General features: G+C 53.8%; 1 protein-coding gene across 7 annotated transcripts in view; it reads right to left on the bottom strand.

The window, feature by feature from the left end:
- Positions 1-1,025: 1,025 nt before the first annotated feature.
- The window catches only part of fhip1b (FHF complex subunit HOOK interacting protein 1B), a 57,297-nt gene continuing 41,233 nt past the window's right edge, over positions 1,026-17,089 (bottom strand). For 5 of the 7 annotated variants that reach the window (XM_052026439.1, XM_052026445.1, XM_052026441.1 and 2 more), the window contains 4 exons: positions 14,333-15,550; positions 6,826-7,004; positions 4,910-5,072; positions 1,054-1,711 (listed from right to left, as the gene is read on the bottom strand). In XM_052026439.1, the coding sequence (XP_051882399.1) occupies positions 1,416-1,711; positions 4,910-5,072; positions 6,826-7,004; positions 14,333-15,550 (1,856 nt within the window). In that variant the 3' untranslated portion in view covers positions 1,054-1,415. Of the gene's footprint in view, positions 1,712-4,909; positions 5,073-6,825; positions 7,005-14,332; positions 15,551-17,089 lie in introns of all 7 variants that reach the window. The other 2 variants (XM_052026442.1, XM_052026440.1) reach the window with 1 other exon arrangement.

Genomic DNA, 17,089 nt, shown 5'->3' on the forward strand with positions numbered 1-17,089 from the left:
AGGAAGTGCTGCAGTGATGAGCTGGGGTGGACTGTGATGATCTCCATAGTGATTACAAGGTACAACCCCTCCAGTGCTCATTCCCAGCGACCCCATCAGTGCTGCCTCAGTGTCACGTCCCACTTTGTGTCTGGAGCTCAGCTCCATGCTTTGACCACGTGGTGCGGAGTCCACCGTCCTGACCAAGGCTGATCCCAGCATGGGTGTGTGGGTTATTGGTAAACGCCCCTTAATTACACAGCCAACAACACCCTCAATCATTGAGCTGATAATCTGTACTGGCCCACTGAAGTGATAGTGGTGGTGTCCTGCTTGTTATGGACATAACAGGTGAGGTTACCAGATGATCACACCAGCACTGACGGTGGTGGTGTAGCTGAAGGAACAGCTTGGCTGGAGTCACACCTAGTTCTGGACCACACCGTCTGTGTCCGACACACAGCTCAGGGTGGTTGAGGACTAGCCTCTGTGATGGTGGGAGCCTCACGGAGCAGGTCTGTGGATTGTGCCCTTCACACCAGCCTGTCTCTGGGAAGGACAGGAAGCTGAAGGGACATTTAATCTAAGTTACGAGAGGCTTCCTCTGTGAGCTGGGAGGCTGATCCCAACTGGCAGCGAGGGTTATAACCAGTGACAACAGATTCAAGGAGAATGGGAGAAGGATTAGAGGAGAACATCTCCCAGAGGTTGGGGTCTGGAACTCACTGCCTGAGGAGCCCTCCCCACATTAAACCCACCATGACCTGCATGGCTAAAGGCACTGTGTTGGGAAGGGGGAATTATTGGATCGATCTTTGTTGACTAGCCCAGACAATGGGCTGAAGGGCCTCCTGCTGTGGGGTAAAGTTTCTGTGATTCCCTGTCAGTGAGGGGCTGGCAGAGGGATGAGGCTGGGATATTCGGATAACTTGCAGACCCCATGGGACAAGTGGACCCCTTCTGTGCTTTAGATATTGACCATTCCAATACTCACAAGCAGCAGGAACGAGAGGCATGAAATGAACTCCCACAGGCTGATTTTTCTTAAAAAAATATTGCAATATTTACACAGCAGAAATCTCTGCTTTACATCATCCATAGAATAGTTGTGTGACTGTAGCACCCCTCGAGGGTCCCCCAGTACTGCACCCCCTCACTCCAACGTGTAGCGTGTTTGGAGAGACGATGCTCCTGTTTGCACTATGCCCAGAGAGATGTGTGTGTGTCAGGAGGAACCTCAAACAGCAAGGAACTGTGGACACTTGACAGGTAGATCAAGTAATACATTCTGATTCCAGATGCCGCTGAGGAATTCTTTGGATGGAGTTGGGAGTGTCTACCTCGGCACCAGTTGGGAGTGCGACGTACGTTCCTCAGCAGTGGTGGGAGTGAGCTGCTCTGCCCAGTGCCATGAGCTGCCTCTGCTCCCAGTCTGCTCACTCCCCCTCGTCTTCCAGCAGGAAGGGAGAGGTCACGGCGTGCTCCTGAGCAATGGCGGCCAGTTCCTTCAGGAACTCGGAGAAGATCAGGGAGCAGTAGACGGCGTTCTTCACCCGCAGTGCCTCGTTCTGCTTCTCCGCTGAACTTTTGAACATGGAGCTCCCTGTCAGGGTGTGCAGGACCTGCCCCTCTCGTACGTGCTGCAGGGCCAGTTGGGCAGCTTGCCGAGCCCTGGTCGGACTGTTGGTGTGGCGAAGGATCAGCTCACCGAGGGACGGCTTCCGACTCTTCACTGGCAGGAGGAACACAACAGGCTCAGTGAAGGGGCAGTGGGAGGAAGGAATCAGTCCAGTACATGTGAACACACACTCACTGCCTGCATGAACTCACCATTCCTACACACACTCACCGTGTGAACACACATTCACCACCCCAACGCTCACAGTCACCACCCCAACTTGGTCACACTCTGAGCACAGACACACACTCACCGTCTGAAATGGGGAAGCGAGGGTGAGTGTGTGTTGTGGTGAGTGTGTTCATACACTGACTGACTGTTGTTGAGACAGTGAGGGTGCATTGAGATGGTGTTAAGGGGAAACACCATGTACAAACACAAGAGTCACAGGGACAAAACAGAGGTCTCCTTGCCTGTGCACACACAGCATTTACAACAAGGTGGATGAATGAATGAATACACAGGTTGAGATGTGGTTGCACAGTGACCTTTGATGGGGAACGGATATCCCAGGATCCTTGACTTTTAGTATTAATGACATCTGAGTCATTAATACCTATCACAGCAAGGGTCCCAGCACTGAGCCCTGTGGTACACCACTGGTCACAGACTCCCGTCAGAGAAGCATCCCTCCATCACCACTCTCTGCCTCCTACCACCATGTAGCCAGCTCACATGCCTTAGCGTTCTGGCCCAGCCTACCATGAACGACCTTTTCAGATGAGTTACTAAAGTCTATCCAGATAATGTCTACTGCCCTGCCTTCATCAATCCTTAGTTACAGAGTCAGAGACACACAGCACAGAAACAGGCCCTTTGGCCCAACTTGTCTAGCTGAGCTAGTCTCATTTGCCCGCGTTTGGCTCATATCCCTCGAAACCTTTCATGAACCTGTCCAAGTGTCTTTCAAACATTGTAACTGACCCACCTCTCCCACTTCCTCTGGCAGCTCATTCCACACACCCACCACCCTCTGAGTGAAAGACTTGCCCCTCAGGTCCCCTTTAAACCCCTCCCCTCTCATCTTAAACCTGTGCCCTCCAGTTTTAGACTCCCCTACCCTGGAGAAACACTGTGACCATCCACCTTATCTGTGCCCCTCATGATTTTATAAACCTCTGTTAGGTCACCCCCCAGCCTCCTGTGCCCCTGCCTTTCCAAACCATAGAACCATTGAACAATACAGTACAATACAGGCCCTTCAGCCCACCATGTTGTGCCAACCTTCAAACCACTCCTGACTATCTAACCCCTTCTTCCCACATATCTCTCTATCTTAAATTCCTCCATGTGCTTATCTAACAATCTCTTGAACTTGACCAACGTATCAGCCTCCACCACCTAAAGGTACCTAAATCCTATGCCTTAGGATTGTCTGCAACAATTTCTGTACCACTGCAGCAAGGCTCACTGAGCTGTTCCCTGGCTCACCCCTGCTGCCTTTCTGAAATAAAGGACTGATTAATAAGATGAGAGGTCATGGAATTACAGGTAAGATAACAGAATGGGTGGAACATTGGCTGGTTGGCAGGAAGCAAAGGGTGGGAATAAAAGGATCCTGTTCTGGTTGGCTACCGGTTACCAGTGGTGTTCCGCAGGGGTCGGTGTTGGGGCCGCTTCTTTTTACTCTGTACATTAACGATTTGGACTATGGAGTAAATGGTTTTGTGGCTAAGTTTGCAGACAACACCAAGATAGGTGGAGGAGTAGGGAGTATTGAAGAAGCAGGAAGGTTCCAGAGAGACCTAGATAGTTCAAGAGAATGGGCAAGGAAATGGCAGATGAGATTCAATGTTGAGAAATATGCTGTTGTACACTTTGGAAACAGAAATATACGGGCAGATTATTATCTAGAAGGGGAGAAAATTCAAAGTACAGAAGTACAAAGGGACTTGGGGGTACTCGTGCAGGATACCCTAAAGGTTAACCACCAGGTCGAATCGGTGGTAAAGAAAGCGAATGCTATGTTGGCATTCATTTCAAGAGGTATAGTGTATAAAAGTAAGGAAGTGTTGATGAGGCTCTATGGGGCACTAGTGAGGCCTCATTTGGAATACTGTGTACAGTTTTGGGCCCCATATCTTAGGAAAGATGTGCTGATGTTGGAGAGGGTTCAGAGGAGATTTACGAGGATGATTCCCAAAATGAAAGGGCTTACGTATGATGAGTGTTTGTTGGCTCTTGGACTGTACTCACTGGAGTACAGAAGAATGAGAGGGGACCTCATAGAGACATTTAAAATGTTGAAAGGACTGGACAGAGCAGATGTGGCCAAGCTGTTTCCCTTGGTGGGTGAGTCCAGGACCAGAGGGCACAATCTTAGAATTAGAGCGCACAGGTTTAAAACAGAAATGAGGAGAAATTTCTCTAGCCAGAGGGTAGTGAAATTATGGAATTCCTTGCCACGTACAGCAGTGGAGGCCAGATCACTGGGGGCGTTTAAGGAGGAGATTGATAGGTATCTAATTAGTCAAGGTATCACGGGATATGGGGACAAGGCCAGAAATTGGGGCTGGATAGGAATAGTTTTAGTTTAGCTCATGGAGCAGACTTGATAGGCTGAACGGCCCACTTCTGCTCCTTTGTCTTGCGATCTTGTGACCGATATTCGCTCACCTCCAGTCTCTGGAACCTCACCCATGGATACTGAAGATGCAGAGGTCTCTGTCAGGGCCCCAGCTATCTCCTCCCTTCCTGCAAATAACAACCGAGGATAGATCCCAGCTGGCCCTGGGGATTTATCAACCCATGACATCTAACACCTCCTCCTTCTCAATACTGACCAGGTTATCCAGGAGGTGATCTCAATGAAATGTGCAATATTTTTATGGGGCCTGACAGCCTCAGAATTCAGGACAGAGATGAGAAGGAGTATCTTCACCCAGAATTCTTGACCCAAGGGGCTCAGTCACTGAGTGCAGGAAGATTTTTGGATATTAAGGGAGTCGAGGGATATGGGGTCAATGCAACAGTGGGACTGAGGCAGATCAGGCAGGTGGGTCGAATGGCCAGCGGCCCACTCCTGCTTCTTTTTGCTATGCTTCATATTCACTGTTTATCCACTCACAAGCTCCCACCACCAGAAGCACTGGCACAGTCGATGCCCAGGAGGCGTGTGGTATTCCCACAGGTGAGGATTGGGACCTGGCGTCTGGGGACAGGGGAGGGGACGGGGCAGCGGTTTGGAGGTTTCTTGTCCTGGACCGATCTCCATGCGGAGCCAGGAGCTGGGGAGAGAAGGTGAGAAGTTACCTAGGCTCTCGGAGCGCCGCAGGGGAGGCACTGAGTTGGGGGAGTCGGACCAATCAAGCTTCCCTCTGGCGATTAAATATTTTCTGGCTTTGTACAGCATCATGGGAAAGTCTTCCTGAGAGGCAGCGAACACCTCGATCTTGTTCTTCACCGACCCGAGTACCTGAGGGAGGGGACAGACGGGTCACCAGAGAGCTTCAACATAACATGATAGCCGTTGTCAGTACGAGTGGGTGCAGTGTGACCCTCCCTCAGTACTGCCCCTCCCACAGTGTGACCCTCCCTCAGTACTGCCCCTCTGAACCACAGAACTCTCCCTGTGTTATACGGAGGATCTGGGTAGATTTGTACCAAGTCTGTGGAGCAGGACTTGAAGCTGGATGCAGCCTGACCAGAGGGGACCACCTCAGGATGAGCCACTGCAGGTAACGGCAGTGCCTGGCATTAGTCCGGCATCACCTGAGGAAACGGGTGAACCGCTCCTGCTCCACATCCACCCGCCTCCTCTACTTCACGCTCTCCCTCAGATCTGCTGGGTCGCTGCTGCCTCACGAGCCCTTCCAGCAGCCTCCCTCCCTCGTTTCCCTGCAACCTTTCCTCTCTCACCTGCCTGCCTCTCCCACTACCCACCTGCAGGAGCCATCTGCAGTGACTGATCCACCAACCTGAGGCGTGGGAGGAAACCGGAGCAGCAGGAGGATGCCTGTGTGTTCAGAGGAAGAACGTGCAAACTCCACACAGACAGCGCAGAGGTCAGGGTCGAACCCAGGTCACTGGAGCTGGGAGGCAGCAGCACCACCACTGCACCACTGTTCGGCCACTGGATCGGCCAGGTCCTGCAGTTCCTTGTGCTCCCCGAACCCCCCACACCAACTCCCATCTCCTTATCCTTCGGTTTCACTGCCCCTGCCGTTCATCCCTTTGGATATCACCATTTGATTCAGCTCATTCCGTGACAGCAGTTGGACCTTCCCACTGCTCCGGGTGAACGGGGTTTGCTGGGAGTCCTGCTGGTTTACTCTCTCTGTGCTGGTCGGGAAATGCCTGGGTACGTACGGCTGCAGAAACCCAGCGGGCTGAGCATGCTCTGAGCTGGATGGAGGTGGCAGAGGGGTCTCCCCATCTGCCCAGGAACCTCCGACGATGTCCAGCTGGTTTCAGTGTCTGGTGCTTCAACAGTGACCCAGAATGTTGATCTGATCTTTACAGAGGCATAAAATCTTCTGGATCCAACCATTTTATTATTCTATTAATCTCTATTTCATTAGGAGGGGATTCGGTAGGTCACCAAAGACCGTTACAAATTTCTACAGATGTACAGTGGAGAGCATTCTGACTGGCTGCATCACCGCCTGGTACGGAGGCTCCAATGCACAGGATCGCAAGAGGCTGCAGAGGGTTGTAGACTCAGCCAGCTCCATCACAGGCACAACTCTCCCCGCCATTGAGGACATCTTCAAGAGGCGGTGCCTCAAGAAGGTGCCATCCGTCGCTGAGGACCCTCACCATCTGGGACATGCCCTCTTCTTGTTACTACCATCAGGGAGGAGGTACAGGAGCCTGAAGACCCACACTCAACGATTCGGGAGCAGCTTCTTCCCCTCCGCCATCAGATTTCTGAACTGTCCATGAACCCATGAACATTGCCTCGTTATTCCAGTTCCGCATTATTTATTTATTTTTGTAACTTATAGTAAGTTTTATGTCCTGCCCTGTGCTGCTGCCGCAAAACAACACATTTCACAACATCTGTCAGTGATAATAAACCTGATTCTGATTCAACCCTGGTCAGAAACGTAAACTGCTGCTAAGCATTGTCGCTGCGCACCTCGGGGCCAGACACTGGGCATGAACCACTACCTGACCCTGAGGGTGACAACACCCACTCAGTGTGTGGGGAACCACTAGCACCATACCTGGATGAGGGACTTGACACTGGGCTGGAACACCATGTTGGTGTTGAGCAGGAAGGAGCGCAGGAGGGGCTGTGGATAGCAGGCGAGCTGTGCAATGATTCCCGTCAGTAAGAAATTGACATAGAGCGAATTCTGTAACATGTTCTCCAGCTTCGCAAACAGGACAGCGATGAACGAACCTGAAGGGGAGAGACAGAGGGGGGGAGAGAGAGGGGGGGGAGAGAGAGGGGGAGGAGAGAGAGGGGGAGGAGAGAGAGGGGGAGGAGAGAGAGGGGGAGGAGAGAGAGGGGGGAGAGAGAGGGGGAAGAGAGAGAGGGCGGGAGGGAGAGGGCGGGAGGGAGAGGGCGGGAGGGAGAGAGGGAGGGAGAGGGAGGGAGAGAGAAGGTGGAGGGAGGGAGAGAGGGAGGGAGGAGGAGAGAGAGGGCGGGAGGGAGAGAGGGAGAGGGGGAGGGAGAGAGAGGGGGAGGGAGAGAGAGGGGGAGAGGGGGGAGGGAGAGGGGGAGGGAGGGAGAGGGAGGAGGGAGAGGGGGAGGGTGGGAGAGGGAGGAGGGAGAGGGGGGAGGGGGAGAGGGGGGCAGGGAGAGGGGGAGAGGGGGGGAGGGGGAGAGGGGGGAGGGAGAGAGGGGGGAGGGAGAGAGGGGGGGAGGGAGGGGGGGAGGGAGAGAGGGGGGGAGGGAGAGAGGGGGGGAGGGGGGGGAGGGAGAGGGGGGAGGGAGAGAGGGGGGGAGGGAGAGAGGGGGGGAGGGAGTGGGGGAGGGAGAGAGGGGGGGAGGGAGGGGGGAGGGAGAGAGGGGGGAGGGAGAGAGGGGGGAGGGAAAGAGAGGGGGGAGGGAGAGAGAGGGGGGAGGGAGAGAGAGGGAGAGGGGGAGGGAGAGGGGGGAGGGAGAGAGAGGGGGGAGGGAGAGAGAGGGGGAGGGAGAGAGAGGGGGGAGGGAGAGAGAGGGGGGAGGGAGAGAGAGGGGGGAGGGAGAGAGAGGGGGGAGGGAGAGAGACATCATCAGAATTAGAGACCAGCTGCACATGGTCAGCATTTCTAAACCAGCACACAGGGACCGGGGGGGGAGGCGCGGTTTGGGGTGGAGAGAGAGACATAGAGGAGAAAAGGAGAGGGGGAGAAAGGGAAAGGAGAGGGGAGGAGGGAGAGAGAGAGAGCACGTGAGATGGAGAGGGAGGAAGGGAGAGACTGATGGAGAGAAACTAATGGGTGTGAGCAGCTCATAAAATCAAACACAGGGAAAGGCAGGGAGTGAGGGAGGGAGGGAGAGGAAGGGAGAGAGAGAGGGGAAGGGAGGGAGGGAGGGAGGGGGATGGATGGAGAGAGGGGGAGAGAGGGAGAGAGAGAGGGAGAGAAGGAGAGAGAGAAGGAGAGAGAGAGAGAGAGGGAGAGAGAGAGAGAGAGAGGGAGAGAGAGGGACTGAGGGAGCATTAGGTCGTGAGAAAGGGTGTTTGGACTGAAGTGAGTAGCCGAATCTGTTATACTTGCTCTGGTCACACACTGATGGATCTTCAGTGCCTAATTTGGGGGCTGCATTACCACTACCCGACCCCGAGGGTGACAACACCCACCTTTGTGTGTTTTTTACAAGCAAAGTGTCTGTTGTTGAAACGGTTCTGGCGACTGCACCAAACATTGCTGCAGCTGACAAGCGTTGCGCAAGTTTAACATGAGACTGACGCAGGGACAGGAGGCGATTGCTCAGCCTCTCACCTGCTCTGCATTTCAGTTAGATCAGGACTGGTGCAATGAGCCCCATTTACCCACCCTTCACCCACACACCTAACTAAACACATCAATGTACCCCAGCCCTGGAAGCATCAGAACCTCTCAGGCTTTGGGTGAGAGTGCACTGCATCTCCAGAGCCCCCTGAGTGACACATACCTTCCAGTCAGCACAGTATTCTGGACTCCTCTTCCCACACCATACAGTCTGAGCAGTACAGCACAGATCAGGCCCTTCAGCCCATTTCAACCATGCAGACCAAGGTGCCCACCTAGGGTAGTCCCATTTGCCCGTGTTTGGCCCATATCCCTCTAAACAGCTTCTATCCCACTGTTATATGACTATTGGACGGTTCCCTTATATGATGAGATGGACTCTTGACCTCACAATCTACCTTGTTATGACCTTGCACCTTATTGTCTGCCTGCACTGCACTTTCTCTGTAACTGTAACACTTTACTCTGCATTCTGTTATTGTTTTACCCTGTACTACCTCAATGCAGTGTGTAATGAATTGACCTGTACGATCAGTATGTAAGACAAGTTTTTCACTGTACCTGGGTACGTGACAATAATAAACCAATACTTTATTACGTGACAATAATAAACCTTTCCTATCCATGGACCTGTCCAAGTGTCTTTTAAATGTTGTTAATATACCTGCCTCACCCACTTCCTCTGGCAGCTCGTTCCACACACTCACCGCCCTCTGTGTGAAGCAGTTGCCCCTCAGATGCCCTTTAAATCTTTCCCCTCTTACCTTAAACATACGCCCTCAAGTTTTTTGTCCCTCTCCCTGGGAAAAATACTGTGCACATTCCCCCTGCCTATGGGAGGAGTGGAGGGAGGCGGTGGTCAGAAGAAAAGAACTCAGACAAGTGCGAAGTGTTGAATTTTGGGACATTGGACAGTGAATGTCAGGGAGTGTTGTAGATCAGGAGATCTAGAGGTACAAGCACATGGTTCCCTGAAAGTGGCAGCACAGGTAGACAGGGGGGTGAAGAAGGTGGTTGACCTGTTGGCCTTCATCAGCCAGAGCACTGAGTACAAGAGGTGAGACATCGTGCTCAAACCTCCAGGACTTTGGTTAGACCACACTTGGAGTATGTTCACCTAGCTACAGGACGGATGTTGTTAACCTAAAGGAGCTGCAGAAAAGATTCATGAGGATGTTGGTGGGACTGGAGGGCTGGAGTTACAGGGAGACTGGAGAGGTTGGGCACTTTTCCCTGCAGTGTACGAGGCTGAGGGGTGAACTTATCAAAACTTGCTCACACCCAACCCAATCTCGCTCACACCCAACCCAATTTCACTTACACTCAACCCAATCTCACTCACACCCAACCCGATTTCACTTACACTCAACTGAGCCTCACTTTTAAGGGGTGACCTTAGAGGTATATAAAATAATGAGGAGATTAGATAAGGTGGATGGTCGCAGTCTCTTCCCCAGAGAAGGGGAGTCTAAAACTAGAGGGCACAGGTTTAAGGTGAGAGGGGAAAGATCTAAAGGGGACCTGAGGGGCAAGTTTTTCACCCAGAGGGTGGTGGGTGTGAGGAATGAGCTACCAGAGGAAGTGTAAGATGCAGGTACATTAACAACATTTAAAAGACAGTTGGACAGGTCCATGGATAGGAAAGGTTTAGAGGAATATGGGCCAAATGAGGGCAAATGGGTTTGGCTTAGATGGACGATCTGGTTGGCATGGACGAGTTGGGCCGGAGGGCCTGTTTCCCTGCTGTATGACTCTTCTGGCTCTGTAATAAGATGGCTGATTTTTGTCCATGTCCACACTTCCCGACACAATAGCAGGGAAAGAACATGGATGAGACTGAAGATGGAGGCTGGAGCATAAGATGAAGGAAATCTTGCTGCAACTGTACAGGTGAGGCTACACCTCAAGCCCTGTGTGCCGGTTTGTTCTTTGTGCTGAGGATGAATCATTATGTTTTTCTGCATTTTAATTGGTCCCCTGTTCCTCAGAACCTTTGTTCCCAGTTCGACCTGTGTCATTGGTTCCTGAGTGGACCACAACAACGGAGTGTCTGTAAGAGGCAGCGAACAGTGTCTATTCCCCTGGCCTCTCACAGCACCTTCCCTTCACTCCCGCCCTTTGAACAGACTCCTGTACTGTGGTGCCGTGGCAGACTGTCCAACCTTCCCGCAGTCTCTGTCACATCTGTCCCTTGTACCTGGTGAACAAGGTCGCGGCTGAGAATCACCACCTCCAGCTCTCTGTACCTGTCTGATCACTGCCCAATCCAGACTATCCCTGAGCAAAGGGGTACGACTTCCTCCAGCTCTCTGTACCTGCCGCTCTCCTTCCCGAATGGAATACCAGCTCAGTGGCCCTGAACCAAACTCCTCAAGATGTAGACGTCAGCACAGGCGATCGCTGAGATCTCACTGCTCTCCAATAACTCCCACACCACCCGCCCTGCTATATCCGTGCTCAGTCACAGAGTCAGAGGCATACAGCACAGAAACAGGCCCTTCGGCCCAACTCGACCATGCTGACCAAGGTGCCTATCTGAGCCAGTCCCATTTGCCTGCATTTGGCCCGTATCCCTCTAAACCTTTCTCATCCATGGACCTGTCCAAGTGTCTTTTAAACATTGTAATTGTCCCCGCCTCTGCCTCTGGAAAGGGTGCAGAGAAGATTTACAAGGATGCTGCCAGGATTTGAGGGACAGATTTGCAGGGAGAGGTTGGACAGGCTGGGACTTTATTCCTTGGAGCGTAGAAGACTGAGGGGTGACCTTATAGAGGTGTATAAAATCATGAGGGGCATCGATAGGGTGAATGCACTCAGTCGTTTCCCCAGAGTTGGGGAATCAAGAACTAGGGGGCATGGGTTTAAGGTGAGAGGGGAGAGATTTAAGAGGAACTTGGGGGCAACTTTTTTTTTTACTCAAAGGGTGGTCCGTATGTGGAACGAGCTGCCAGAGGAAGTGGTTGAGGCAGGTACAGTAACAACTTTTAAAAGCCAGTTGGACAGGTCCATGGAAAGGTTTAGGTTATGGGGCAAACGGGACTAGCTTGGATGGGGCATCTTGGTCAGCACGGACCAGTTGGGCGAAGGGCCTGTTTCCGTGCTGTGTGACTGTGACTTTCTCTGGCAGCTCGTCCCACTTACCACCATCTGTGTGAAAACGTTGCCCCTCAGATCCCGTTTAAATCTCTGCCCTCTCCTTCCTGATTTCCCTCTCCTGGGGAAAAGACTGTAACCATTCACCGTATCTGTGCCCCTCATGACTTCATACACCTACAAGGTCACTCTTCATCCTCCATTGCTCCAGCCTCTCCTTAGTGCATTTCATTAGTTTCTATTTACTTTATATTTAGTCATTAGTTGGTTTATCGACTTAAAGTTAATCAGACCCCATCATTTACAGCTAGTATGCTAGTTCGCCAAATTTAAAATAAAAAGGAACACAGGACCTCTTTTAGAACTATAACTTCTTGTTTCTACGTCATCTTTGCTTTGTTCTTGCCACATGTGAACACATCACCTTTCTCGGCATTGAACTTCACCTGCCACCTCCCCAGCTCTCACTGAAGTCCATCACTGTCCATCACATTGAAGTCAAGTTCACTGCTGCTGATCATTGTCACCTGGAAATCTGCCCTGTTCACTCGAGCCCAAAGCACTATGGATATTAAGGAAAGCCGTGGGCCCAGTACCAACCCTGGGGACTTCCACTATACACCTCCCCTGTCCGAGAAACCTCCTGTCTGAGGAACACCTTCCACCATAACTGTCTGCTTCCTGTTGACTAGTCAATATTCTATCCAGCTGCTTCAAGCCTTTTATCCACGACCTTCAAACTTGATGATGTTTATCTGTGTGTCCAAGTGTATTGTTTCCAGAACTTTCCCCACCACTGACGTTAAGCTGACCGCTCTATTGCTACTGCTGCTTGCCCTGCACACACAGAGTGCTGGAGGAACTCAGCGGGTCAGGCAGCATCCGTGGAGGGAAATAAACAGTCAACGTTTCGGGCCGAGACCCTTCATCAGGAACAGAAAGGAAGAGGAACAGCACCGCCCTTGTCTGTGGGTTTGGTAGTGAGATTAGGAGTAGTGCGGAGAGGATGGAGGGCAGTGTGTTCTGAGGGCGTGAGGTTGGAATGGTGAAGCTGAGACGGTTAATGTCCCGTCAGCAGTTGGAGATGAAGAGATCCAGAGCAGACAGAGGCCAGGTTCACGGATGGGAGAAGGATGGACCAAGGGGATATGCCCTACAACGAGGTGCAACATTTGTGACTTTCCAGTCCTCGGACATGGTCTTGGATCTAATGGTAACTGGCAGGTTTATTTCCCTCATCAAAACCAAAGAACAACAGACACTGGAAATCTGAAATAAAAACAGAAGATGCTGGAAACACTCAGCGGGTCAGGCAGCGTCTGTGGAGAGAGAGAGACAGAGTTAATGTTCCAGGTCGAAGACTCTTTATCGGAATGGGTGATCCCATCTGGACCAGGGGATTTATCCACTTTACCTTCTGATCACCTTTCTACCCCATCCTTTAGCCCAGCCAGAGTCTCAGGCACATCTTGCCTTGCTGAGACTCCAGCAGCATCCCCTTCCAGGGTGAAGACCGATGTAAAGGCTTTGCTCAGTCCTGTCTGGCAGCTCTCTCCCTCTTCACCTACCCACAGACTCTAGTTGGATGCCCTGTGGTGGTTGCTGCCAGTCCCTCTCTCTCTCTCTCTGATGCTCTCGCTTTTCCTCTCTCACTTCCCCTTTGACCTTCCTGTTACCAGTTTGGTTCCACCTGACGTCTATCGGATGCTCCTTATTTCTGCTCTGCTTTATTCCCTATCTGGTCATCCAAGGAGCTCAGACTTTAATGTCACAGAGTCACACAGCACGGAGACAGGCCCTTCGGCCCAACTCGTCCATGCTGACTAAAATAATCCCATACTCATTACCCTTATTATAATCATTCTACACTTTTAAACTTAAATTCTATGTACGTCAGTGCACTCTGTACTAACCCAATGTAACTGCACTGTGTAATGAATTGACCTGTACGATCGGTTTGTAAGACAAGTTTTTCACTGTACCTCGGTACAAGTGACAATCATAAACCAATACCAATTTGGCCCAAATCCCTCTCTGATCCCTGAACCTGTCCAAATGTCCTTTACATGTTGTAATCGTACGCACCATTTCCTCTCCAGCCTACACCTCTGCCCTCTCGTTTCAGACTCCCCTACCCCAAGGAAAGGACTCTGACTGTCTACCCTGTCTATGCCCCACATAATTTTATAAACCTCACCCCTCAACCTCCAACATTCCAGTGAGAATAAGCCTGGCCTGTCCAACCTCTCCCTATAACCACAGCCCTGTATTCCAGGCAAATCCTGGGGAATCTCCTCTACACCCTCTCTGTTGCTGCCGCATCCCTCCTGTGGAGTGGTGACCAGGACTACACACAGTGCTGCAGATGGGGTCCACCCAATGTTTTGTACAGCTGCAGCCTGATGTCCCAACTCTTATACTCAGTGCCCGGCCAACAAGGGTAGCCATTCCATTTGCCTTCTTCACGACCCTATGCCGTGCTGATACGTCCAGAGGGCCGCGGACGTGAGAGTCTCTGCCTGTACCAAGCCCTCAGGCCGTGCGTTCCAGATTCCTACCCACCTCTGGGGGAGAACATTTCTCTTCAGATCTTGTCTAACCATCTTACTCCTCACGTTAAACCTCTGCCCCCAGTCAGACCCCGTGCCATGGGGACAGGGGTCTCACTCGCCGCTGCTCTGGGCTGGTGTCTCCTACCTGTGTACGGCTGGCCCTGTGCTTGCTCGGGGAGATGAACACTGACAGGCACCGGTGCCCCGACTCTCTCTGATGACCGACTCCCGGGGGCTGGCCGGCACTCGTCGTTCTGATGCGAGGGGCAGCCCTCGTCCTCCTCCTCCTCCTCTTCTCCCTGCTCCTCCTCAGAGGCCGCGCTGTCCTCCGCCCGGCCCCAGCCTCCCATCTGGGCCTCCATCTCCTGCAGCTCCTGTGAGAACTTCTCCACGTTGAGCGCCTTGCCGTTGGCCTCGGCCGGCGCCTGATCCAGCAGCTCGTCGATCAGGCTGTCGATGGACTTGCAGGCCGCCAGGGCCTCAGGGCGTGGCTCGTCACCCGCCCGCCGCTCCTGCTCCCCACCCTCCGCCAGCGGTCTGCGGGCCGAGCCGCTGGGGGCTTCTCCCGGCCCCCTCGCTCCGCTCCAGGTCCCGGTCACCTCCCTCCTGCCACTCTCTTCCCCGGGCCCGTTCCTCCGCACCTTCTTCACCACCACACAGTTCTCGGGCCGCTCAGGGGCTCCCAGCACTTTGCCGTGCTCGTCCTCGCGCATCCCGTTCAGCAGGGAGCCGCCCTGCCCGCCCGGCTGGTGTCCGCCCAGCCCCCGCTCACTGTCACTGCACCCCCTGCCCCTGGCAGAGCTTGGGGGAGCCCTCTTCTCCCTCTCCCTCTGCAGGCCTCGCTTCTGGCTGCGCGGAGTGGTGTTGATCTCCCGCTTGCCATCCCAGTCGCCGTTTTCCAGCCGCTCCCTCCTGCCGTCCGGTTTGAGCTGGGCTGGGGCCTGGGCCTGTGCCGGGGCCTGGGCTGGGCTGGTCCGGAGCTGTTCTGGCCCAAAGTGATCCATGTGCAGGCTGATGATGTCAGTGTCCCCCAGGATGGGCCGAGCGGAGTGGGGGTCAGGTTCCCGGCCGTCGTACGGAGCCGACCACTTGCCGCAGGCCTTGACGCAGAGGTCGATGTGTCTGCGCGCGTCCCGCAGGTACTCCAGGTAGTTGGAGTCGAGCTCGGACACCTCCTCCCACCGGCTGTGGGCAGGGCTGCAGGCGGCGGACTCACCAGCCGCCCCTCCCGGCGACCGGGGCGGGTTGCCCCCCTCCGAGCCTGCGCTCTGCTGCCGCATGAAGAGCGAGAGGCGGGCGGGGGTCGAAGGCTTGGGCACGGCCGCTGTCACCGTCGAGGTGTCGATACTTGGGCTGCCGTGGGCTGCAGGAACACATGGACCGTGTCAGCACAGCCTGCCGTCACGTGGGAGCACCGCGATGGCACCCCCACCCTCACCCCCCACCACACACCCCCAACCCCAACACACACCCCACCCCCAACACCACCCGCAGTCACATGGGAACACTGTGACACGACAGCCCCCACCATCACCCCCGACACTCCCCCCCACCCCCACCATATCTCCCCCACCCCCAACATCCCCACCACACCCCCCACACCCGCAGTGACGTGGCAACACCTTTGCAACACGGCACACCCCCACCCCCATCAACCCCCACACACCCAGACCACCCCACAAGCCCCGACACCACCCACACACCACCCGCCCCCCGACCACCAGCAGAGGGGAGGTGACCACCTGCACTCCCACCAGGCCTCTCCCACCAGCTCAGCCACTCACAGCTCGACTTTTCCCCAACTGACCTGGAGCCAGAGTCACACGGCATGGAAACAGGCCCTTCGGCCCAACTGGTCCATGCCGACCCAGACTCCCATCTAAGCTCGTCCCGTTTGCCTGCATTTGGCCCAATCCCTCTAAACCTTGTTGTTATTGTACCTGCCTCACCCACTTCCTCTGGCAGCTTGTTCCATATACGGACCACCCTCTGGGTGGAGAAGTTGCCTCTCGGGTCCTGATTAATCACTCCCCTCTCACCCTAAACCTGTGCCCTCTGGTTCTTGATTCCCCAACCCTGGGAAACAGACTGTGTGCATTTACCTTTTCTTATGACTTTATCCACCTCTATATGATCCCCCCTCTGTCCCCTACGCTCCAATGAACAAGTCCCAACCTGCCCAACCTCTCCCCATAGCTCAGTTCCGAGTCCCAGCAACATCCCGGTAAATCTCCCTGCACCCTGCTTCTTCAGATCTCTGTCCGCAGCAGTGGAACTATGCTGAACCTGACCCACAGACCTAAGCTTACAGGTGGTGACTGCAGGTTTAGTGGTTGGATACTGAGCTGGTTTGATCCTGGGGATCACCACTGACCAGAAACTCAGCCGAACCTGCCACATCAATCCTGTGGCTACAGGAGCCGGTCAGAGGCTGGGGACCCTGCGGTGAGTGACTCACCTCCTGACACCCCAAGGCCGTTTCACCATCTACAAGGCACAAGGCAGGAGTGTGATAATTTATGTGTAGTTTATATTCTGTGTGCTGTCTGTACCTCTGTGCCTGTGATGCTGCTGCAAGCAGGGTTCTCACTGTGCCTGGACCTCACTGTACTGGTGCACATGGCAGCAAACTCGACCTGATGGAACATGCATCCCCCAAACCCGCCACCCCCACCGCGCAGAAGGACAGGTCAGCAGGCGCAGGGGAATACCACCAAGATTCCCTCTGGCTCGTGCACCAGGCTGACTTGTGGCTACTGTGGCAGCACCTTCACCAGAAGGTTGTCAGTGGTTCAAGAAGGACACACATCACCACCTGCCTCAGGACAGTTACGGATGGGCAGTAAACTCTGGCACTGCGTGAATTTATAGAAAGCAATGACAAACAAGCTGCCTACTGCAG

This window comes from Pristis pectinata, chromosome 11, assembly GCF_009764475.1.
Source record: "Pristis pectinata isolate sPriPec2 chromosome 11, sPriPec2.1.pri, whole genome shotgun sequence".
Lineage (NCBI taxonomy): Eukaryota > Metazoa > Chordata > Chondrichthyes > Rhinopristiformes > Pristidae > Pristis > Pristis pectinata.